Source organism: Gambusia affinis, linkage group LG05 (genome assembly GCF_019740435.1).
Source record: "Gambusia affinis linkage group LG05, SWU_Gaff_1.0, whole genome shotgun sequence".
Lineage (NCBI taxonomy): Eukaryota > Metazoa > Chordata > Actinopteri > Cyprinodontiformes > Poeciliidae > Gambusia > Gambusia affinis.
In genome coordinates, this window is record NC_057872.1 from 3103619 (window position 1) to 3127814 (window position 24196).

The 24196-nt window shown below is 38.3% G+C and overlaps 1 protein-coding gene across 1 annotated transcript; it reads left to right on the forward strand.

Moving 5' to 3' along the window:
- The first annotated feature begins 8661 nt into the window (after positions 1-8661).
- LOC122831310 (NLR family CARD domain-containing protein 3-like) lies at positions 8662-21902 on the forward strand. Its single transcript, XM_044117403.1, has 5 exons — positions 8662-10311; positions 11658-11831; positions 13484-13645; positions 14341-14384; positions 21832-21902. Exons 1-5 carry the CDS (start codon positions 8789-8791, stop codon positions 21837-21839), a joined length of 1911 nt encoding a protein of 636 aa, XP_043973338.1. The 5' UTR covers positions 8662-8788; the 3' UTR covers positions 21840-21902.
- The last annotated feature ends 2294 nt before the right edge of the window (positions 21903-24196 follow it).

A 24196-nucleotide genomic window follows, 5' to 3' on the forward strand; every position in this document is an offset into this window, starting at 1 on the left:
TTTTATGTTTTATTAAATTCTTATATGCAGCTTTAAAGTTTTTTTAAACTTTTAAATGTGAGACCAAAGAAGTGTGTTAATTAAAAATCTGCACCAGATGTTTATTTTCTTTTACTTGTATTGTCAGGCTGTTCTGGGTTTGGATTTATAATTTTCTACAACATTCAAATCAGACTCTTTTCTTCATCTTTCTCGTTTCTTTTACTTTTTCATCTTTCACAAAGAAAGATCTTTGAAGATGCAATAATATTGAACTCGTACAGAAAATACCAGGATTAAAACGTCGGTCTGGATTATCTGAGAACAAAGAAAGGCAATTGCTAAAATTTAAAAAAGGGCAGAAATAAAGAGTTTTGATTTATAGTGACTCTTTACATTGCAATTACTTGAGTCAAACTAACCTTAGAAGCACTTGATTTAATCCTTCTTTTGTGTTTGTTGATTGAATATAGTCCTGGTGCAATTATATTACGGAACTGAAGAAAGTGTAGTTCCGTGTCGATGGATAATAACAGACATTTTTTATCCTCTCTCTTCAGTCAGAGATGTGCTGGGCTCACATTAGCACAAGCCAGACTGGAAGAAGATTGTAAATAGATTAACCTTTGAAGAAGAGCTCGCTTGCAGGTTCACCTTTATGTTAAATAAGGTCCAACTCGGCTAATCCTTAGATTAAATCCTGCCGGTAAAACATCAGATTGTAATTGCAGTGCAGTGAAAATCTATTGGCAGCCTTCTTTTTGCTTTTTATTACACTTCCATTTTTCAGATCATCAAATATATCAACATGCATGAAGATAACCTGTGTGAATACAAAATGCAGCTTTAAGATGATGCTTTCATTGAGGGAAAAAAAAAAATCCAAACTAACCTAGAACTGTGTGAAAATTCTGAATAAAAATCTCGGCCCACCCGTGTTGCTTTCCTTTCATTTGTTAGTCACAGAGGTGGAGGGGTTGTTGTGTGGCAGCAGGACCTGGACACCTGGCAGTCACTGACTTCAGCCATAATTCATCTGTGTACTAAAGAATTCTAGAATCAAATGTTAAAAAATTCGCTGATGTAGGCAATGAAGCAAGGCTGTAAAGAAGAGGGAACCATGATTGGTCCACAATGAGGTGATTGACTGAAAAACCAGGACAGATAACAGGTCTGGCTCCACAGGTTACTGAATGTGAGGCGTACTGAGTTTTTGACACGTCTTTCGGCTCCATCTCTACTCGATAAATAATGACGACGTGGAATCCTGTCTGTGTTTCTGCTGACTTGAAGCAATTTTCTGCAACATTTTAGAACCTGGCAAAGCCCAACCCATTTTTCATTAGTTTCAAATAAAGAAAACAGAACTGACAGCAGGTCGGTATTATGTACGTTCTTTTCTTTTTTTTTTCTTCATTTTATAGCTTAGTGATGAAAAACAAAAGATTCTCACTCTGTCTTTTGAGTATAGTGTTATAAGATCTATTTATGAACACATCAACCCTCACCCATCCCCTGCTGACAGAAAAAAATACTTGCAGTCTCCTTTGTTGCTATGTTTCACTTTAAGCCACTATTGTTATGGACATTTTCAGTAGGCATAGGCTTTTATAAAAAATTGGAAAACCAACTTTTAAATGTCAAAACTCAAATTTCTAAACTCAGTCATGTAAAAGAATCCACTTTGGCTCTTTCTCGGCCCCCTCCTGACACTAATTGCTTCTGTTCCAGTGGAGGATTTTCCGCTTTGAATTGAATCTGTGTAGTTTTACAGTCAGTCACAGTCAGGACACTAAACAAGAAAAAGCTAGTGCTAAAGCACTAGGTTTTTCTTGTAAACACACATTTTGCTCTTCCCCCCCCCCCCAGAGCGATGTAAGATTTATTACGCTAAAATAAGCAAAGGAAACAGAAAGTCTGTTTAACAGTGATGTGAACTAAAGGGTAAGTGGTAAGTGTCTAAAGGCAAAAGCAGCAGTTTACTTTGATCCCACCAGCATTAAAATGTGTAACCAAAGTGAAGCATAGAGGCAGAATGGAGCAGCAGATCAGGGATTCTGGTGTGGTAATTAGGCTCTGGTCTGTTGTCATGAAGGAGATGCTTCCTAAGGCCATGCAGTATTGATTTACTGCATCGTTCCAGCAGCGCTCCCATATGTTCATGAGAAGAATCATGACCAAAACGAAAAGATCCTCCTGTATGGAAGATCTCAAGGGCTCCTCGTATTTATGGTATGCTGTCGACTAGAAAGCGCACAAACAGTGCCAGACACTTTTGAGTACATTTCTCTGACCTCACCTGATGAAAGAGAGCCACTAGAGACTGCACTTACTGATGAAACTGAAGAACACAATACTCCCCACCAGCATCTTCAAAACAGTACACGGAGCTTTGGGGAGGAAACAGCTGGAGAGGTTAGTGAGGAGATCTGAAACCACACCAGAGTGTTTTCCCCTTCGTTGAGCTTCAGTTAAGAGGAACTCTGATCACGGTCAGAAACTCATGACTCTTCAATCTGCTGCCATCAGACAAACAGTACCAACACATCAAAAGGAGACCAGACAGACTGTTACATAGTTTACCTCTATTGTTAAAATACAGGACTGCTCTAAATATGATGCACTTCTTTTTGATTAGTGCTTTAAATACTTGATTTATATACGGTTTTTATCAATGTGTTTTTTTCTGCTTAGTATTTTTTTACACTTAAATCTTAAAAGAGTCCAGAAAACCTGTCTCAATTTGTTGTGTTTACTCGAGACATGTATGTACTTTACCTTATTTAAAGGGACAGTATTATGTAAAACCGAAGTTTTTAGCTATGTTATAATGTCATTCCTTCATCAAAAACATTCCTGGAGTGTTTCCTTATACAGCATTTCTATAACAACTGAAGGGAACATGGTCATTAAATATTCTTCATCTAGAGGCTGCCTCTTCCTCTCTGCATTTGGCGCACTTTAAAACTACACTTCATGACAAATAAATGCTTTCAGAACCTTTTTATAAAGCTATTTGAACCTTGACAATAGGAATACTTATGAGCAGAGTTCACAAAATAGTATCATAACAGCTGTAACTCTTATCTTATATCTGATGCTCTCAACCATGGCTGGGTTTTATTAACAGCTCCTTTTCCTCTTTGCATCTGTAAATGACTACACATGAATTACAGATAGTCGCATTAGTATTTGAAGGCAAGAGCACCTTCATAACGTTACATCACTTGTTATCTGTTTCTAATTTTTTTTTGATAAATTTGTTGAAATAGATCTAACTATTAGATCTATTAGATTCTGTTAGATCTATTAGATCTCAATAGATCCTAATAGATCCTAATAGATCTAATAGATCTAATAGATCTAAGATGCAATAATGTTGCATCGTTTGCCTATTTAAATTCAGTTTCAGCTCATCCAAGCCCAGTAATGCAAATCTGAGTGAAGGAAAGCGTGTGGAAATATGGAATGAGGAAATAACACATAATATTAAACCAACATCAGACTTTTTTTTTTTTTTTTTTGCTTTAGTTTATGTAGTGACCTTCACACAATAAACAACTTTACCAGGAATATAATGCAAGAATAAGAATTAATTGACTAAAATCTGACTTATGGCATGTACAGAGAATATTGCGTCCAGGATAGAATACTTTCACAATACCCGGTAAATATTGATCTAATTAAGGTCAAGATGTAGAGTAGGACTTTTTGTTTCACTACCAGAACTGAACAAAGCTGGTATTCACTGTGCATGCTGGGGTAAGTGCACACACACATATTAATTCAACTCCATAAAAATGAAACTATCAGAATGTTGTTTCTTTCTATTCTGTTTTTGTTAGCCACTGCTACAGGCTGCTGTAGGAGTTTTTTTTTTTCCTTTTGTGTATACATGGTCGTCAATAACAGCAGCTTCTCAGGATAACCTACAGCAGCTCGGTTCAAATGATAGCACAACTGATAAAACCACACAACATGGAGGCATGTGATGTGTTTAAAACACAGAGAACAGCACGTCTTTCCTGCAGTGTCTTGGTTGCCAGGGTGACAAGTGCCTACCACGGCAGAACTGTTGGGAATACTACTTTCTTTCTAAAGGTCAGAGATTTTACTTGCACTTCATTTAAAAAAAAAGATCTGAAGTACTATTGGTGTTTTTCTGAAGGCTCAGAGTCAGTCTGTTCACTAAACAGCTTTTCCCTTAAGATAATCAAGTCATTTGTAGATCAAACTCAACAAATGTATGACCTTTGGCAGTCATTTTGGTTTGGACAATGATGCAATGCAACAAAGAAGTCAAACCTCGATTTGATCACAGATATTCTGCTGTTGATCTGCCTCTGTGGTTCTGGTGTGATCTGATGTAAGCCAGTGGCTGTCGGTCGGACGGCCTCACATTCGACTCCAGAATGTTTCTGCATACAGAGAGGTTTGTGTTCAATTCTGACAATGCTGCTTAGAGAGAACAGGCAATCTCCTGAATCTACAAACAACACTAATTTATTCTCTTTTGCGGAATCTACATCCAACATTTGATAGTAGCTAGGCCTGTCACGATATCAAATTTTGCTGAACTATTAATTGTCTCAAAAAACTATTGCGATAGACGATAGTATTGTTTGAAGACCTTTTTACACAGATTTAATGGAAATGATGTAATAATGCATGCGATTTCCTGCCAAAGATGGATGCACTTTATTTTCAAAAGAACACCCAACACTGGAACTTATAAACAAAATAAACAAAACAACCAAAAATAAAAATAAAATTGATTCTCAGTCTCCATTAACAAAAATGTACTTGAATAAAAACGAAATAACATAAAGCCAAAGTGTAAATAAATACTGCATTCAACCAAAAGAGTGCAGATTATAAAGTCTGTTTACCATATTGCCCTTCAGTAATCATTAGATTTAAATAGAGAAGATGGGCACATCGACTACCTGATGCAATAAAACTTTGATCTTTCTAAGATTGTGGCTTGTGATCATCCTGTAGTGTGTGGTGTGTTACGCTAGATCGTTGTGGCCCCTTCGATCTAAATCAGGGGTTTTTCCCCGCTGGGATTGTTAACGCAGCCTGTTGAATGTGACAGGTAGCCAATCAGAAAGCGCAGATTCTCCTCCTGCTTTCTGAGGGGAAATTACAGAGGGGAATCCCAAACTGCTGAAACGGCGCAACCCGAAGTCCAGCGGACTTTGGAGATAATATGTGGAAACAACATTAATGTTTATAAAACATTTTGTACAAAGAATATAGAAATTACGAGGGGAGGAGTTGGAACGAAATCGCTACGTTGATGAACCCGATAACTTTTCAGCTGTTCTTCGTTAACGTGACATAAATAGGTTATAATGATTTTCATTCAGTCAGGACGTTACGCTGACAATAGAGCCACATGCGTTGCAGGTAGATTGTAGTAAAGCATTGATTAATGCCTGGTTTTAAAATTAGTTAGCTGGACTTGTAGCCATTATGTTGTGCCCACTGTCGGCACATCGAACCCGATCGAACCGTTATACCTAGGATTTCTGTCGGCTAATGTGTGATCTCAGATTTTGAAAATGGGCCGACAATCGACCGACAGCACTAAGATGGTGTCGTGTGCGCTGGACATTACACTAAGGAAATGAGGAAGGGAGGATCAGTGGAGAGCACCTGAGTTGAGCCTTTTTTCATTTAGCCTCAACAGAAAGAGAAAAAGGCTGGTAGAGACGATAACGCCGATAATTAAAATGACGTAGATAGTTTTAATTTATCGTACGATTAATCGATTTTTCGTTTATCGCGACAGGCCTAATAGTAGCACTACTCTTTGAGCGAGTTGCCGGGATGCCGATTCATGAGACGACTGGCAAGTTTCTGAACGTGCAAAGTAATGTCTTGTTTTGCTACAGAATGTTTAGCAAAAACACATTCTAGCTATGGAATGTTTTTTGCTAAACATTCTATAGAATGAATGTTAGACCAAAAATTGCCATTCCATTAGATCTCACCTACATGAAAGTGATCATTCATTCACAGGTGAGATCAACTGCAGTAAATTTTCAGCATCATTCAGGTCAGCCAACTGGATTCCCTTTGCAGTGTTAAGATGTTCCTGCTGCAACCGAAAACTGTGAGGGAGCAAAAGATCTGCTTATTTTATAAGGAAACATTTTACTCAAAAAGTGGGACTGACGTGTATCAGCTATCTGTGTTTTCTGTTCATCCTTTCAAACTGCCTCAAACTGGATCCTGAACTGCACAGAGCTCTCCTCCGACCTGCTGCGTCAAATAGCAGATTTTGATTGCAAAAATTAGCACCTGCTTCATATGATATTTTCAAAGTTGTATAAAACAAACAAAATCAATTTCAGTATTAGTAGATCTATTACACTTAATATTCTCTGTTTAGTTTTCTACTTCTTTGGTTATGTTGAAGTAAGAGATTTTTCAGAGGAATATATGACTAATACACACATGGATTAATTTTAATCAACTGTGATCTTTACATCTAAGAAAAATGTTTTACTGATTAAGTTATGTATTGATTAAACCATGAGTCTAAATCTAACCTACTCAAAACAATCATAATCAGTATAATATTTCAGCATGAGCTACAGTTAAACATAATTAAAACTAGCATAATTAAACTAATATTTCCAACACAAAATGTTTTATGCACATTTACAAATCTTCCCTTTAGCGCTCAGTTGACCAACTCCTGTACAGCACAGTGTTATTTACTTTTTATACAAATAGCATCGGCTCCACATTTAGCAAATGATGAAGTTTAGTTGTCTGTGGTTGTAATTTATAAAAAGAGCCTCTATGGCAGATTGAATATGACTGTTCTGTTCTTGTCTGTCTGTCTCTCTCTCTATTTCGCTCTCTGTAGATATACATTTGCATGCATACTGATTAGGTGCGACTTCTGTAAAGGCTTTCTTGATAGATTTCACAGCTTCAGTGACAGAATCTGTGGCAATTATTACTGAAGCCGTACCGAATCAGAGGTAGTTGTAAGTGTGTCTGTACATAGTACATATATTCTTGTTTGTGTTTTTTTTTGTTTGTTTGTTTTAAATAAACCTATTCATGTACAATATTGCCACTGTCACAATGTGAGCTTACTGTTTCTTCATGCTAATAAAGAAATCTGAGTCTGTTCTGGGGACTACTGTGGAGATGATGGTCAAATAAAGGATTTTACATAAAATCAAGAAGATTATGGACAAACCTGTTGGTCCACTTCATGAGAATGTCTTAGAAAAACTGAGTGTCTTCAGTCAAAGGCTTCTTCAAATTCGTTGTAATACTACAATACCCTATTAACACTACAGGAGATCTTTCCTACTCACACTCGTCTCCAGTTTTAATAACTCTTTAATTGAATGAGCTACAACAGCATTTAATCCCTCTTTGGGATTAATTCAGTATTTCTGAATTGATTAAAATTGTATAGAATAAAAGTAAATTGGTAATTCAGCATATGGAGTGATTATGATATTTCACATTTTATTTTGTTTTGTAGGACTCAAGAAAACAACAGCCACAACATATCTTAACATGCAAAAACAAAAATTTGAATAGTTCCATGCTTTATTTTGTCTCGATATTTTATGTCTTAATTATACCTGTGTTCCTTTTTGCAGTGAATGAGCTTACCAGAATTCAGAGGGAATTGGTCAGAAGGGTGTCAGCAGAAATCCTCACCCAACTGCTTGAAGCTCTTGTGGAAGATAATGTCCTGAATGAGTTGGAGAAAGAGTCCATACTTGAGAAGAACCCATTCAGAGCCAATAAAGCAAGGGATTTATTCAACACTGTGATTAAAAAAGGGGATCAAGCCTGCAGCAAGACAATCCATCACCTCAGAGCACTTGATTCATACCTGTGTTCTGAGCTGCGTTTATGTTCTGCTTCATCCTGCACAGAAGGTAAGTTCACATAACTCTGTAATGGTGGCTCTTCATTTAAGAGTTTTCTTAAGAGGCAGCTAAAAAAGGCTCTTGTTTATGAATACACACACGTATACATATACATTTTGTATGTGTGTGTGCAGTTATTGGGATGAATCAGTGTGTGTTTTTTAATTCACATTGGGGATTAAACTTTGGAAAAGGCAAAAACAAGAAGTCTGGATGTACATTTTTAATAAAAGTGAAAAATTCAAATCTTTGGTGAACTACTGAAGAGAGTTTATATGAACAATTGAGATTTGTATTCCACTTTAGCCCCTTGTTTGAAGTACTATTGACCCAGTCCAGTGCTCTACCAAATTTTATACAGAAAACCAGTATGATTAGTCTGAGAAAATATTAAATATGTTATCGCAAAGCTTCATGAAGTCTTTAGACGAGTGGTTCTAGTAGAGGAAACTGCTGTAGATCATATTTAAGACAATCAACAAATTACAGAGAAGTAATTAATTGAAACTTTCAAATTGAATATGTGTCAATGCATTTCATTTGAAAACTGAATTATATTCCGACTATAATCAAGAAACCACAACAGATCCGACCCTTTTCTTTTTGTTTTGATTCCAGGGGCTGTGGAGAAGTGCCAACTTGAACTTAAATCCTCCTTGAAGAAGAGGTTTGAGTGCGTGTTTGAGGGGATTGCTAAAGCAGGAAGTACAGCTTTTCTGAACCAGATCTACACAGAGCTCTACATAACAGATGGAGGGACTGGAGAGGTCAATGATGAACATGAGGTCAGACAGATTGAAACAGCATCCAGGAAGCCTCATAGGCCAGAAACAACAATCAGAAAAGAAGACCTCTTTAAAATCCCACCTGGAAAAGATGAACCATTCCGAACAATGATGACAAAAGGAGTGGCTGGCATCGGGAAAACAGTCTTAACACAGAAGTTCACTCTGGACTGGGCAGAAGACAAAGCCCACCAGGACATCCAGCTCATATTTCCATTCACTTTCAGAGAGCTGAATGTGCTGAAAGAAAAAAAGTTCAGCTTGGTGGAATTTGTTCATCACTTCTTCACTGAAACCAAAGAAATCTTCAGCTTTGAAAACTTCCAAGTTCTGTTAATCTTTGATGGCCTGGATGAGAGTCGACTTCCTCTGGACTTCAACAGCAAGGAGATCCTGACTGACGCTACAGAGTCCACCTCACTGGATGTTCTGCTGACAAACCTCATCAGGGGGAAACTGCTTCCCTCTGCTCTCCTCTGGATAACCACACGACCTGCAGCAGCCAATCAAATCCCTCCTCAATGTGTTGGCATGGTGACAGAGATCAGAGGCTTCACTGACCCACAGAAGGAGGAGTACTTCAAGAAGAGATTCAGAGATGTGGATCAGGCCAGCAGGATCATGAACCACATAAAGACATCACGAAGCCTCCATATCATGTGCCACATCCCAGTCTTCTGCTGGATCACTGCTACAGTTCTGGAGGATGTGTTGGAGACCAGCGAGGGAGGAGAGCTGCCCAGCACCCTGACTGAGATGTACATCCACTTTTTGGTGGTTCAGACCAAACTGAAGAAGGTCAAGTATGATGGAGGAGCTGAAATAGATTCACACTGGAGTCCAGAGAACAGGAAGACAATTGAGTCTCTTGCAAAACTGGCTTTTCATCAGTTGCAAAAAGGAAACCTGATCTTCTATGAATCAGACCTGACAGAGTGTGGCATCGATATAAGAGCAGCCTCGGTGTACTCAGGAGTGTTCACACAGATCTTTAAAGAGGAGAGAGGGCTGTACCAGGACAAGGTGTTCTGCTTTGTCCATCTGAGTGTTCAGGAGTTTCTGGCTGCTCTTTATGTCCATTTGACCTTCATTAACTCAAGAATTAACTTAATGGAAGACCAACCATCCAGTTTAAGAAATTTTGTTAATTGGATTTTTTCTAAGTTAAACCTAACAAGGCTCCATCAGAGTGCTGTAGACCAGGCCTTAAAGAGTCCAAATGGACACCTTGACCTTTTCCTCCGCTTCCTCCTGGGTCTTTCACTGGAGACCAATCAAACTCTCTTACAAGGCCTCCTTCCAAAGACAGGAAGTAGCTCACAGACCAATCAGGAAACAGTTCAGTACATCAAGAAGAAGATCAGTGAGAATGTGTCTGCAGAGAAAAGCATAAACCTGTTTCACTGTCTGAATGAACTGAATGATCGTTCTCTAGTGGAGGAGATCCAACAGTCTTTGAGTTCAGAAAGTTTCTCCACAGATGAACTGTCTCCGGCTCAGTGGTCAGCTCTGGGTTTCATTTTACTGTCATCAGATGAAGATCTGGAGGTTTTTGACCTAAAGAAATACAATGCTTCAGAGGAGGCTCTTCTCAGACTGATACCAGTGGTCAAAGTTTCAAACAAAGTTCAGTAAGTCGGTACTGGCTTTTGATCAGGAGCTAAAAACAGAAAAGAGTGACCAGTGATTCTGTGCAATGGCTAAAGACATTTTAGAAAACATAAATGTTAATGTTTAATTGTCACTTTTCTCAGAATGTGTTCAATAACAAAGTTGTTAAAGTGTAAGAAATGCCCCTGAAAAATCATTACGTTACAAAGTTTGCTCTGCTGTGGCCTGGGGGAACATTGAGAGCTGCCTTGAGCACTGCAGTCAGTCTGACAGTCGTCTGCACTGCAAGGATCGTCACCAATAGTCAGAGTGGAGGAGACCCGTTCCACTCTGTTTCCACATTGTTATTCTGATTTCTGACTTGTACTAAGCATGGCCATGTGTCTGAGTGAGATGTTTTTATACTTGAACGTTTATGTGTGACATGAATCCGTACCATTTTAACAAATGGGAGAATTCATCTGCTACAGGTACCATTCATCCTAAGGCCAGCACTGAGTCTGTTTTATGTGGAACTAAACATTATGCTAGAATGTCAAAATTTAGACATTTTGGTAGATGTCTTCTACCAAAATGTTTCCCCTCATAAAAGTGGAACAAAAGTTGTGTGAGGAATCTCTGATCTCTATCTGTTTCAAAAAGTAAAGAAATTAAAACTAAATAAACCATTTTGATCCCAAAAGTGCTTCAAGGGTTGGTAAATGTCCTGTACTTGGATAGCACTTTATACAACATTGAGTCATTCCTGCACACATTAATAGTAGTAAACTACATTGCAGCCACAGCTACTCTTGGCCTTACTTCCTGAGCTGCTGTTGCCCTACATTGTCACATGGCTACAGAAATTATGTAATGAAGAGCAAATGTCCTACATCAGAAAATGTATTTATTATCCAAAAACAATAGAATTTGTATTAATGGAATTTTACTGTTTGTTCTTTCCTTTAATAATTACTTCCCTACTGTTTCTATCATTTTTATTTCTCTATTCATGACTCAGTGGTTGAAAGACAAGTAACTATTCACATCATATCATTTGGTTCAGTCTGGAATATTATGTGAATACATCATTTAGTGTCCCACTGTTTGCAAACATCTGTGGGGATTTTCACAAAAAAAACCTATCAAGTCGCATTTGCAACTCAATCTTTACCGATTAAATCATCATTCAAAATTCCATTTTTCCACATGAAAGTATTTGAAATCCCGTTTTGTTCAGTTTTAGGGTTTTGACATGCATTCCTCTGCTCTTAAGTTTGACTCTTTCTTATTAAAGAGTTTTTTTTCAGTCTTGGTAAATACATTTTTTGCTTTTGCTTCATGCCATCTCATTTTTCTCAGTAATTGTTTTTCTCCGTCTCTTCAGATTGAAGGACTGTAACCTCTCAGAGAGAAGCTGTGAAGCTCTGGCCTCAGTTCTCAGCTCTCTGTCCTCTAAGCTGACAGAAGTGGACCTGAGTAACAACAACCTGCAGGATTCAGGAGTGGAGCTGCTGTCTTCTGGATTGAAAAGTCCGCACTGCAAGCTGGAAACTCTCAGGTCTGTTTCCTTCCTTTCTGCATTCTCTCCTGCTACAATGTAAGCATCATTTTTCTAATACTACGTAAGGACCCAAGTTTCACAGGAAGAGGTGTCGTTTCTTGGTTAGGTTTAGGATTAAGGAGTGAATTGAGGTTAGAGGGTGGGTGGCACTTCATCTATTGGTCGGTCCTCCACCAGAGCCCTTGAGACTTCTTCTTAGTATCTTAGCTGTTGCTTGAACTGAGCTCTTCTGGACTGGATATCAGATGTTTCTCCAGGTTTACATTTGACATCTTTCCAGTGTTGGAGTCACTGTCCTGAGTGCTCCGATTACTACGGACACTACACCTGCCATTCTCATTCTAGCTTTTCCCTGAGTCCTTGGTATTTCTCCACTTTTTGGTGTTCATTCTTGATGTTTCCATCATTTGGGATGACCACATGGATCACAACAGTAGAGTTCTGCTACTTGTCTATGATCTAAATATCTGGTTGGTTGGCCATAACCACCTTGATTGATGAAGGTTCAGAATTCACATCTGTAAATCTTCAATTTCTTTTATGATGTCACCTCTGGTTAAGAGGTGTTAAAATACATTCACAGATGCCACCTGTCATAATTTTGTTTAGATTTTGGACCCACTCTCAGGAGAAATTAAATCAGTAAAATTAAGTTTAGTTAAAATAGGAAATGTGCAGTGGTGGTTGTCCGGGGACGGAAGGCGACGTGGGGAACCAGGAGGTCTGTACCTAACACACAAACTATTGCAGGAACACTGGAAGTTATACAGAATAAATTGCTTATGATGAAGATGAATGAGAACATGCAGTGTGGATAGGAAGGAGCTTTAGGTTATCAGTCAAGGAACTGAGAAGCAGGGTTTCTCTCAGGTTTTGATCTGGCAGGAGTGAATCCAAGAGGAACCATGAGCTTGAGACCAGACAAGCACCATGAAAAACCACAGTGGATAGTACGCAAGTATCTAATTACTGGTACACTAGTTCTTTTTAAGCAGGATGTGATTAGCCTGATGAATTGTAGGTGCACAGAAACCCACAGTCCTGCAGCTGGTCTCCTTGTCACTCTTTGGTGGAGATCTGCAAGCATTGTTAGAAGAGCTCATACAAAACATGATGGCTAGTTTGCTAATATTGCCATCCAAGTCAGATGTAGACAATTAGCCTATCAGAAGTTCACAAAACTATGACATCATCGTCATCTAGGCTTTTGCAAATCTGTATCTGGGGACAGTAATCCTACTAGTATATGTCAATCTATAACTTTGAAGAAAGTAGGAAAATGTTCAGTTTTTTCCTTCCTTAAAAACTGTGTTCATCAGAAACTGAGGTTAAAATCAAAGTTTACGATTTGAAGTGTGAAAATCGGTGAAGTCGATGGTGCATAGCAGTCAGTCAGTTCGTTGGCAGCTAAACTCCCATCAGTTGCATCCTCTCTCTCTCCCATTAGGTTGTCTAAAAATGTATCATCAATACCAAGAGTTTTGATGACCTCACCAGGTCCTCCGGTCTTTCACATCAGTAATCAGTGTTTGATCCGAAAGGGAAATGCAAAACTCCAAACTTCAATCAGCCTGACCGTTCATGGATTGAGACGAAGATAAATGTACAAGTTACATGTCTGTTCTTCTTTTGACTGGTTTACCTCTCAGACTTGGATCCTGTAAACTCTCAGGGAGAACTTGCGAAGTTCTGTCATCCGTTCTGAGCTCCCAGTCATGCTGTCTGAGAGAGATCGACCTGCAGAACAACAACCTGGGAGATTCTGGGGAGAAGTTGTTGACCGGTTCAAACTGTACACTGGAGATATTCAGGTGAGGATTCATCAAAATCTTTCTTCTGGGTTTTATGGAGGAACGATATTCTCTGTTCATACATTTAAAACAGCTCTAATGCTAAATTGGGCATTTTCTGGTAATTCCTATTAAATGCTAGGAATGGGCCTTTATCATGAGGTTATATTGATACATTTCTTATGAAAGGAATTCTGAATCTGCAGCAAAGCCCACCAGAGGATGCATTTCCTCCGGAAGTTCAGGAGCTTGAATGTCGATTGCGTTTTTCTGAAATTGTTTTACTAAATCTGTCCTCACTTTCCCTTTTCTTTGCTGGTTTGGTTTGTAGAATTTTTAAAAAAACTGTTACCGCTTATTACCAAAAACTGCAGAAAAATCAAAGGGACACAACTGAATGACATTCTGGGCCTATTCAATTCCAGCTTAGTATCCACAGCCAAAAAGTCTCTGTAGATTCCACTTATGCTCTACACACTCGGTTTAATATCCAAATATGTATTTATTACTTTATGTTTAACATGCATCTCAAATGGATCTTCTTATCTTCCTTTTATTAATTCAATTCACTTTGTGAATTTGTTGGCAGCCATCACTACTTACTGTAAATGAATTGTCCTTTGGGGACCTAATAAAGTAAAGTGAATTGAATTATTATAATGTCCATGTTTATTTGCTGAAAGGAACTTCTGGTCTGACCTTCCTCCTCCTTTCAGGAAGCCTGATGGAGTCCGATGGTTGAAACCAGGTCTGAGGAAGTGTAAGTGTGTTTTTCATTTGATTCATGGCAACAAAGCAGTTCACATTCAACCATCTTCAAACTATCATTCAGGAGTCATCATCAAGGTGTTAGTAAATGTTGAAGAGCTGCAGCTGGATTGTGTTTGTCCTCCCCATCAGATTCCTGTCAACTCACCATCGACACAAACACAGCAAACAGAGAGCTCAAACTGTCTGAAGACAACAGGAAGGTGACACGTGAAAAGGACCTTCAGTCATATCCTGATCATCCAGACAGATTTGATGACTGGGCTCAGCTGCTGTGCAGTAATGGTCTGACTGGTTGCCATTACTGGGAGATAGAGTGGAGGGGAGCAGTTTTTATATCAGTGAGTTACAGAGAAATCGAGAGGAAAGGATATACAGATGGCACTGTATTTGGATGGAATGATTGGTCCTGGAGTTTGAAATGCTATGATAAAGATTACTCTGTCTGGCACAAAAACAAAGAAACGGTTATCTCCTCCTCCGTTGTCTCTAACAGAGTGGCGGTGTTTGTGGACTGTCCTGCTGGTATTCTGTCATTCTACAGCGTCTCCTCGAACTCACTGATCCACCTTGACACCTTCCAGACCACATTCACAGAACCTCTTTATCCAGGATTCTGCATGATCGATTCTGGTTCCTCAGTGTTTCTGTGTTGAATCTAAACAGTCTCCTTGTCAGAGAAACTCTTACTGTTGAACAAATAGTTCAGTCTCTACATGCGTCTCCTTCACTCAAACATTTTCTCATTTAGTCAAGCCTGATAAAAACCAGTCCCTTATCCTACACTTTGCTTCGTTCAGAGGGCCTGGACTCTCAAGGTAGCATTCTGTGTTCGGACGCCATCATTGCTGATGCCACAAACGCTACTTAAGCTCAGACTCTGCAAACATCCACTGGGACACATCCCACCTAATGTAGACAGCTTCAGACCTCTGCATCATTTCTCTCAGGAAATCTGAGAACTGACTGTTGGTAGGTTACCTGAAGACAAGTGCATAGAGGACGGGAGCCAGTAGGTCAACTATGGTTGCTGGCAATTAAAACATTTTTAGCCTTCTGCCCTAGTCTGTTAATAAATTAAACTGATACTAACCAGAAGAGGCTTAGATCACCCAAATTCAGCTACATTTCTCTTAAAAGTAGTAAATCCAGGTGTCTTGAGGTGAAGAAGACATTTAGCATCAAGGTCTTGTTTGTAAGGGATTTATCATTTACCAGAACCAATCCGGCTGCGATGCATGACCAAAGACGTTTGCCTGTAACATATGTAACGGACCAATTTGATGCTTTGATGCGTCAAACAGGCGTTTTGTGTCTCTTCCTTATGTCCACTCCACTTCTGTAAAGATGAGATGAGAAACATGTCGATATTATTTTGAATCAGTTCATTTTATAAGTAAACCAAGTGTAATGAATACGTTTTTGCCTATGTGATCCAACATATGGATTTAGTCTGGGCTACACACACCTTAAGCAATTAGTAAAGAGACCAAGTCTGATGTTAAATAAACTTAAATCCAAAATGTTTCTGGTATAAATTCCAAGGTGCATAGAAATGATTAGAAATTGTAAGGTAAAGACTCCAGTAACATGTGAAGTGCTAAAAACAACTTTATTAGTAGAACCAACGTGTTTTTTTGCATGTGAATGAACCTCAGGAAGGTGAAAAACTGAAATGCATTTATCTACTCGTGAAGTTGTTTATGATTCTTTGGTCTTTTGTAATACCAACTATAGCATAACTTTGCAAAACTCTGGACAGAGTGTGATATTATTATTGTTTCTCCACTTCAGTCTCCCACTCAGTTATCATGCTGCATTTGACTTTTGTTGAACTCCCCACATCTCCCACAAACTTGTTATTATAGTTCTGCAGTTCCCTCAGTTATTATCTCATCTTGTATTAGCACATTGTTTTCTCTGTACTGAGCTCATTGTAGCAAGGTGACCTTTATGGACTCTGTCTGAACTTATGTTGTACAATCAAAACACGTCTTTCACTAGTACTACAGTGTAAAGGCTAGGGAAACTTGTGCCCAGTAATGAGCCAATTAGCTTGAGTCTGTTGTTGGAAATCTCTCTTCATAATGTGTCAGGTGATTTAATCTGCTCTGCACTTTTTGTTCCAAGTCATTAAAGCCCTTAAAGAAATATTTAAAAAAATTTAAAATAATAAATCATCTAGAATTTCCTTACTTTTATCACGTCTCTTTATTTCTAATTCAGTTGAGTAAAGAGTTTTTAGCATTTGTTTAGAAAGATTAATTTCTAATTCCATGATCATGGTACAAAGAAAGTACACTGGTATGAAGGATGAGATACTGAATCCAAGTGTAAGCTCAGGATGAAGACAGACGACTGAAGGCTTAAAATCTAAAAAGTAGCATGACGGAGTCTGTACATGACAAACACAGCAATGAAGGACATGGAAGCTACGTTGAACATTTCCTCTCAGACTGCCATTGTCCTCGAAGCAGGTCTTAAAGTAGGGGCTGGAAGCATGAAGCTGATACCAGTGGGAAACCCTTTTAAACACAGAACCACATTGTGCCGCACTGAGAAGGCACAATAGTAGAAAAGGTTTAAAAGTCTGTAGCGGACGGTTCTCTAATCTGTTTAGAAACTTGAGGTGGTGCTCCTAAAGCTTCTTGAGATGAGACATAAAAATTAGTTGATATTTCAAAATCAACAAGAATCCATAGACTTGACTTTAGTTAAATTTGGCACCCAGTATAAAGAACTGAAGTGCTAGTGAGGTTTTGCTGGAGTTACCTGTCTTTTAAGATCTGAATAAATGCGCCACTCCTGACTAAAAACAACCAATCAGAGCCAGGAGGTGGGTCTTTGCCCACCTCCTGGCTCTGATTGGTTGTGTTAGCACTGGGAGAAGCCACAAGCAGCTCTATTTTTATTTTCTTCGATGGTTGTTTCATACCATACTGTGACAGTTGGTGTAAAACACATCATAGAAAGACTCAGGCATGGCGTTGAAAGGCTGATGGCATGGCCTTGTTTTAACCTGAACACCTTGACCATGAACTCATTATTTTTTATATCCTACTGTCAAGTTGAAAGGATTTTCTTTTTTAGAGAAAAATGCTTACTCTATATTTATTTTTGTGATTGTAATTATTTAGGTGACAGTTTAAGTTACGTCCAGTGGTATTTTGTGTTTATGTTTAGAAAGATTTACAGTTACACATAAAGTTTTCAAGAAAGAAGTTTCTGTTTGCTCATTAGCGGTTTGCGGTTGGGTCAGTAATCAGATCACTCTGACTCCAGACCGATTTCTCAAAGAATGTCAATGTTTGTTTGAATGCAAATGAGGTTGGGCCAGTTCCCTTCACACCTCCACACACACCACCAGATGTTTGTGCCAACTCACCTTGCTATCTGTCCACAGCTACTGCATCTTAAAATAGAGTGTTCCTGGCTGTCAAATGGCTGTTCAATTTGGCAAAATATTGTGCAGTGGGTCCCCAGCTTTTGCAGAATTCAGTTTCACCTTTCCTCACAGCCACCTGTCCTTGTTTAGCCATTTCGTTTGATTTTTTATTGCTGTCGGATCTCTTTGATTACTGGGGCTATCACTCTGTGTCCCTCTGAGGCACAACATATTAAAAACACTGGAAATATTTCAAAGCTTTAAACAGAATTTCATCACAACTGAATGTTTCTGTCTGCAACATCAGTCAATCCAATTCGACCCCTTTGAATGTTTCTCCCCTCACAAATCTCAGCCGTATCTGTTTTAAATACCGTCGGTCCGCTTGAAATGCAACTCCTTATTGCCGTGTCGATGATGCATGACTGCTATATAGGAATGGAGGTTTAACACTCTGATCTGTTTCCACTAAGAGTAATTTCTTTCTGTCTTGAGATTATATTTTTTATCAAAGTGGGACTTGAGAAGTTGAAAACACTGCCTCTAGACGATGTCAGTCTCCTTCCTGCAAGGTTTTTTTTTTCTCCAAAAGTTGCAAAGATGCATCTTTGTTCTATTTACCTTCAGCTAGTATTAGGTAGAGTTCAAGTAATATTTGTTTCACAATACTTTCCTTGTTTGAATGTTTTTATACGTCTGAGTAAGTACATATAGTGAAACCATATACTTACTATTTTACCAATTTTCATCTTTCTAGACACTTTTTTCAGATCTGAATAATTTTTCTCTTTATCTTATCAAAACGTAAAAATCCAGGTTGCTTGAGAGTTAAAAATCTATATAGTTGAAAAGGAATGTTTAATGGTTGCGTATGTTTTATTGCTATCAAATTTCGTCATAACCGCAACGCTGTTGTTAACACTGCAACTGCCAAGTATTCTGAGACTTTTCAGCTCTAAAACCAAACTCTTGTAGGGTCATGATTTTTCCTTCATTGGTTTTCACATCGACATTTGATAAACTCTACAGGGATTTACAGTTTTAACCAGCCTCTCAGGGGGCGATGATAATGGAGAAGGTAAAGAAGAAAAGACCCAAAAAGAAAGAATAAAGTAATTTCTCACCAAAACACAGTGCCTCCTGGTGTACCATGATCCTTCAGCTACTTCCTGTCATCTTCTTCTTCATGGCTTGCGCCAGCGGCAAAATCTGATATTTGATCATGTGACCCGTGTAATACAAAAAAAAAAATGTTTCCATTGTAAAATGAACTACTTCGACACAGCCAAAAAAAACCCACCTCATATCAGTGCCTAATGTTTTCTTCGAAATTGCCTTGTTTCCATTAATTTAATTTATTTTTGAAATGTCACATTTTTGAATTAAATAGTCATTGGAGATGCAGCCCCATGTTTACCTCCTATATTTTTGTTAACTTCCCCATTGGAATGTATGAGAAAATTCGAAACATTAAGAGGGAGATATTTTGGTTCATAAATGTCTTCCACAGAGAACAACTTTCAAACTGTGACAGTTTATCTCTTGTCAGAAGACTGAGGTTATAAAAAGTGCATAAAAGCTTAAATGCTCTTTGACCCTCAGTAAACTGTTGAAATGTCTGAAAACACTGATGAACAGACTGACACTGACTGCCTCTCCTCTTTAGTCGAGGTATTATTATTCCTTCAAAAGTAAAAAAAATAAAAATGAAGTAAGTTTTTTTTTCCATCATGGTCTTTCACAACTCTTGAGGGGCTGATTAATAATAGGAGTAAAACATTTAATAAAGGGGATGTCTCTAAATTAAAAAAAAAAAAAAAAGAACACTAGGTTGGAGATCCAATCTGAAGAACAAAAAAAAAGCCAAATTAAAACACAAAGATAAAGTTAAAGCTAAGTTGGGGAGTAATAACTCAATTCTTCTCTGGGTGGGCATGAAACACGCCTGGCTCCTGTCAGAGACTCTGCAATTGGACGCATCTCCCTGGTTTCCATTCAGATGATCAGTCAGCCTGTGAACTGAACAGATTCTACTTGATGTTTAATGATGATCATAATTTCAGTGACACATTCTGTCTACTAAAAGAGAGAACCAGCAGCAAAAGGTTCCTGTATTGTCACCTGGATGGTGCCAAAGTCTATAGCTGGCTCCTTTTATTGGCTTTTCTTAAACATTTAACTGGTAGAGGCGTATCTAGGCCATAACATTTAACTGATCAGCTCCTTAACCAGTTTAAACTTGACTTCAACCTTGTGGATCTTACACTTTTTAACAGACAGATCTCAGTGGACGAGAGTATAACTTGTTCACAACAAGGTTGTTGTCTCTCTCCAGTTATGTTTTCCAAATTGACCAGGGGCGACTCTAGGATCTGACTTTTAGGGCTGCTGAGCCCCCAGCAGGGCCAAGACCCATGAGAAGATATTCGTTGGTGCAGTTTTTTATTTACATACATTCACAAACAAAATTAAGAGACATGTTGTCAGTAATTCAAAAGAACAATGTTAATTTTACTCAAACATATACTTATAAAGAGTAAAATCAGAAAAACTTACATTTTTTCCCAGAATTGTATAAACTCAGTTTGAAATAGAATCTCTAGACCACATCAAACCGGCCAACATCAGCTAACATTAATGAGACACAAGCAGCTATGGAGTCACACAGTCCTAGTGGGGTCTGCTCTCCCAGAAATTAAAATAAAATTTACTCAAAACTATGCATTTCCAGTCATTTGAAGAACATTTTACTAAATGCATAGGATTAATAAACCTAAAACCAGTTTATTATCAAGGTAGATGTTCAGGTTATTGACTAGTGAAAATGAGTCCTTAACCTGAACTTTATTTGAAAATTATACTAAGAAATTGCATTACCTTGTTTTTATCTGACCATTATGTGGCTGTTGGCCTTTTTCTGTAAACAAGAATGAATGTCCATCTAAGGAAAAGTAGAAATTATGAGTCTGGGTTTTACTATTTCAGTTCACAGTTCATGAAGTGGTTCTATCATAGTTTGAGTACCAAACACCTTTCTGTTCACACAGAAACAGCCTGACATTCTGCACTGTTCTTTAGTTTTACCTTATTTAATTGACTCCAGAAAGATTTGGGAAATTAATTACAAAACAACACAACAGTCACTAATCAAACTTTAAAAAAAAGACCAACAAGAGTAATTAACAAGGCTAAGGACCAGGATCAATTTAACCCATTATTTATCCAAATATTTTGCACATATGCAACAGTCTGTACTGAAGTACAAAAGGCTCTTCAAATAAATAAAGCCAATGCTGTACACAATTTTTAGCACCCCTAAAACAGGCCTAGATATGCCACTATCAATGACTCTTATTGTATGGAGGCTAACAGGCATTTAAAAAATATGTGGATGATATAGTCACTCTTAAAGCCTCCACTCAAAGTAGATGTTCACTAGACATGTCCGCACAAACGACCATGGCGTACTCTGTGTCCTGAGTTGCTCAGCAGGAAACATATTCTCATCAAACTGTTTTGTATGCGACACCCAGCTGGTAAGTTTGGGAGTCAGCTCAACGAACCACAAAGACGTGGTTAGTTGAGCTCATTACAAAGTACATGCTTTTTTTTGTGTGGACATGCTGCAAAGTAATTTCCCATTAGACAATAAAATTACAACTGACTGTTGACCACAAGACTGCAAGCCATGTTTCAGCAAGACTTGTGGCAGCGCACATGGAAGCTTTCTGCTAAATATTGTTCAACAAGCTAGATTTAACGCTAACAATTTTATTTATAAAGCAGATTAAACAACTTTTAATGGCCATTAATTTGTGCTGCTGGTCTGATCAGGAAGCCCAGACTGATTAACATTCCCGGTCAGTCTCTTGCTCTCAGTGGGCAACAGCAGAGAGTTGTAGGCCGGTGAGTAAACACAGTTAGAGCACATCGGTATTGACAAAAAGTGTTTGAACTGAGATAATCACAGCAAACTTTATATGTTTGCGTATTGGACCCTCACTGATAGTCATTCTGGAGGAATATTCCAACACATTTCTATTGATGTGAACAGGCTGCTGAGGAGCAGAGCTGCAGCTCAGTCTGTGTCTCCATCTCTGCTCTGCGTCGCCATGCTGGCCCTGCTGATGCCCCTGATTTCCCTCGTGATGACGATCGAACCGAGAAGAAGAAAGTTCCTGAACTCAAGTTCTTAAAGGATCCTCTTCACAAAGTCGATACGAGTAATTCCTGTATTTAGTCTGTTTCTTTGGGTAAGCCATCCAAAAACCAATAACTCTTTTAGTGTTTTCCTTTTTTATCTTATTTCTGGAAGCTGTCCAAGTAGTTTTTTTGTATTGTTGCCTTGTTAATATAGAAGAAAAAAGTGTTTAATTGTGGCCCTTTTTTTTTTTTTTTGCCAAAGGAGAGAAAATTAACTACTCCCAGCAGGTGTTGCAGTAAATTGACAGAAAAAGTGAGTCAGTGCCACACAGTCACTGGAATACCAACTAAACAAAAGACAATAGATCCAGTTAGACAAAGGTCAATAAGTTCAGAACAGCCTCAGGCTCTGAACCGCCACCAGAAAGAGGACATTGTTCGGTGCAAGTGAACTAACAGCCCTCGGTTTTCACTGTTTAACTTACAAGATTGATATGCTGGCCAGCCCTCCAGCACAGTGGGCTTCACTGGGATCCAAACAGCATCACTGGCTAATTATCCACTGGACTGAAGCAGTGTTATTTTTCACATCATGTATTGTGGAGGAACAACCACAGCACTGAACAATGCTCAGGACCGACACCCTAAAGGAAAGGATTCTGATTTCACCTGACGCAGTATTATGTAAAATTATGTATTATGTAAAATTTCAGATTAGCATGTTTTTAATGTTATTCCCTCATTGAAAACACATTGTTGGATTGTTGCTTTGATTCTTGCATGTTTGAGAAATCCTTTAGTCTCCCGGGGCAACCATTAAGCTGTTCAAAAGTGTTTGGTGTGCTAAAAAAGGTCATGACTTCTATCTAATCATTTTTCTGAATCCACCATTTTTTTCCCTCGCAGCAACTTTTGTAGTCCAAGTTAAGTTATGCTGATGTTGCAATCAGACAAATGAAAATATTTGGTTCTAGTGTGTATTAACCCACATCACCTTCCAGGCTTCCAGCATCAGAGACTCTTTGAGGTGTCTGGTTAAATTAGATTTTTCTCATCAGTGGGAAAAGTCCGTTAGCAGAACACTGAAGGACGCAAACAACCTGCAGCAGTTTCAAGAGGGATTTTCTGAAAGACTTTTTCTGATTGAGGGTCAGTTCTTCTCTCTACTCAAACCAGGTACACAGTGACGCGGTAAGCTCCAAATAACACTAAAATGACAGCAAAACTTATTTTAGACATGATTGTTATGTGTCGATACTGTTGGTTTAACAGTAGCATTGAGCCTTCTGCATCTATTAGCGCTGGATGCTGGTTTTTAACCTGCCTCCTTGAGGACATAACTACTGCATGTTTGGTTGCTGTTTTTAAGAAAGCACATGATCCAAATACACTCTGCAACATTTCCCGTTAGCTAACTCCTTAATTATGTCGAGGCTTTGTTTATTTCATTCATATTGTGCTGGCATCAATATTTTAATAGCAATCTGACATTCATGGACACTACAGTTAAACTACGCTCCGTAGTTTGTATTTTGTATGGATGGTGAGGATGTAAATACAATAAAACCATGGCGATGAATTCATTCAAATTTTTTTGTCATCTTCAATGTCCTGCTCTGGGTCAGATTCTGGCCACAACATGTAACGTTGGATGGACAAGTCTTCCATTGACAACTTTAATAAACTTGGGAATAAAAGGTTTCTCTGCTGGTAGATTATTGTATCGCTGCTATCGCACTACAAAAGTGGTCAAACAGGGTGGAGTGGAATGCTTTGCAACCTGGAGGTGGGCGGGGTGTGAAATGTCACATTCACATTTTTTTAAAAATTGGAGTAAAATGAGTTGCTCTAAATGTGCCTCAAAAAAAAGTTAAATGAGTCTATGGAGCTACAATAACCAGGAATTCAGACCAAAGCACTGCAATTCTACTTTATATAGAGAACATAAGTGAATGATTTACATGTGAAAAGGAAGGGTTATATTTTATATAACATTTTTATAACAACTGAGGCTAACATAGTTACTTCATTGTAATATAAAATGTGCTATGTGCTTGGAAAACACATGACATTGCCCTTTTAATGAGCAGTGAGCTCAATAACTGAGGAGTGTTTCAATATTCAGATCAGGCAGGTCTGTGTATCCAGGGCTCTCTTTGTGCCGTCTGGTTGTGTACTATAGATTTCTTCAACTGTTTGTCACCAAAATGTTTCAGGTCATGGAATATATTATAGTATCAGACACAGAACCAAAGTAAATCAACATAATCCTTTTT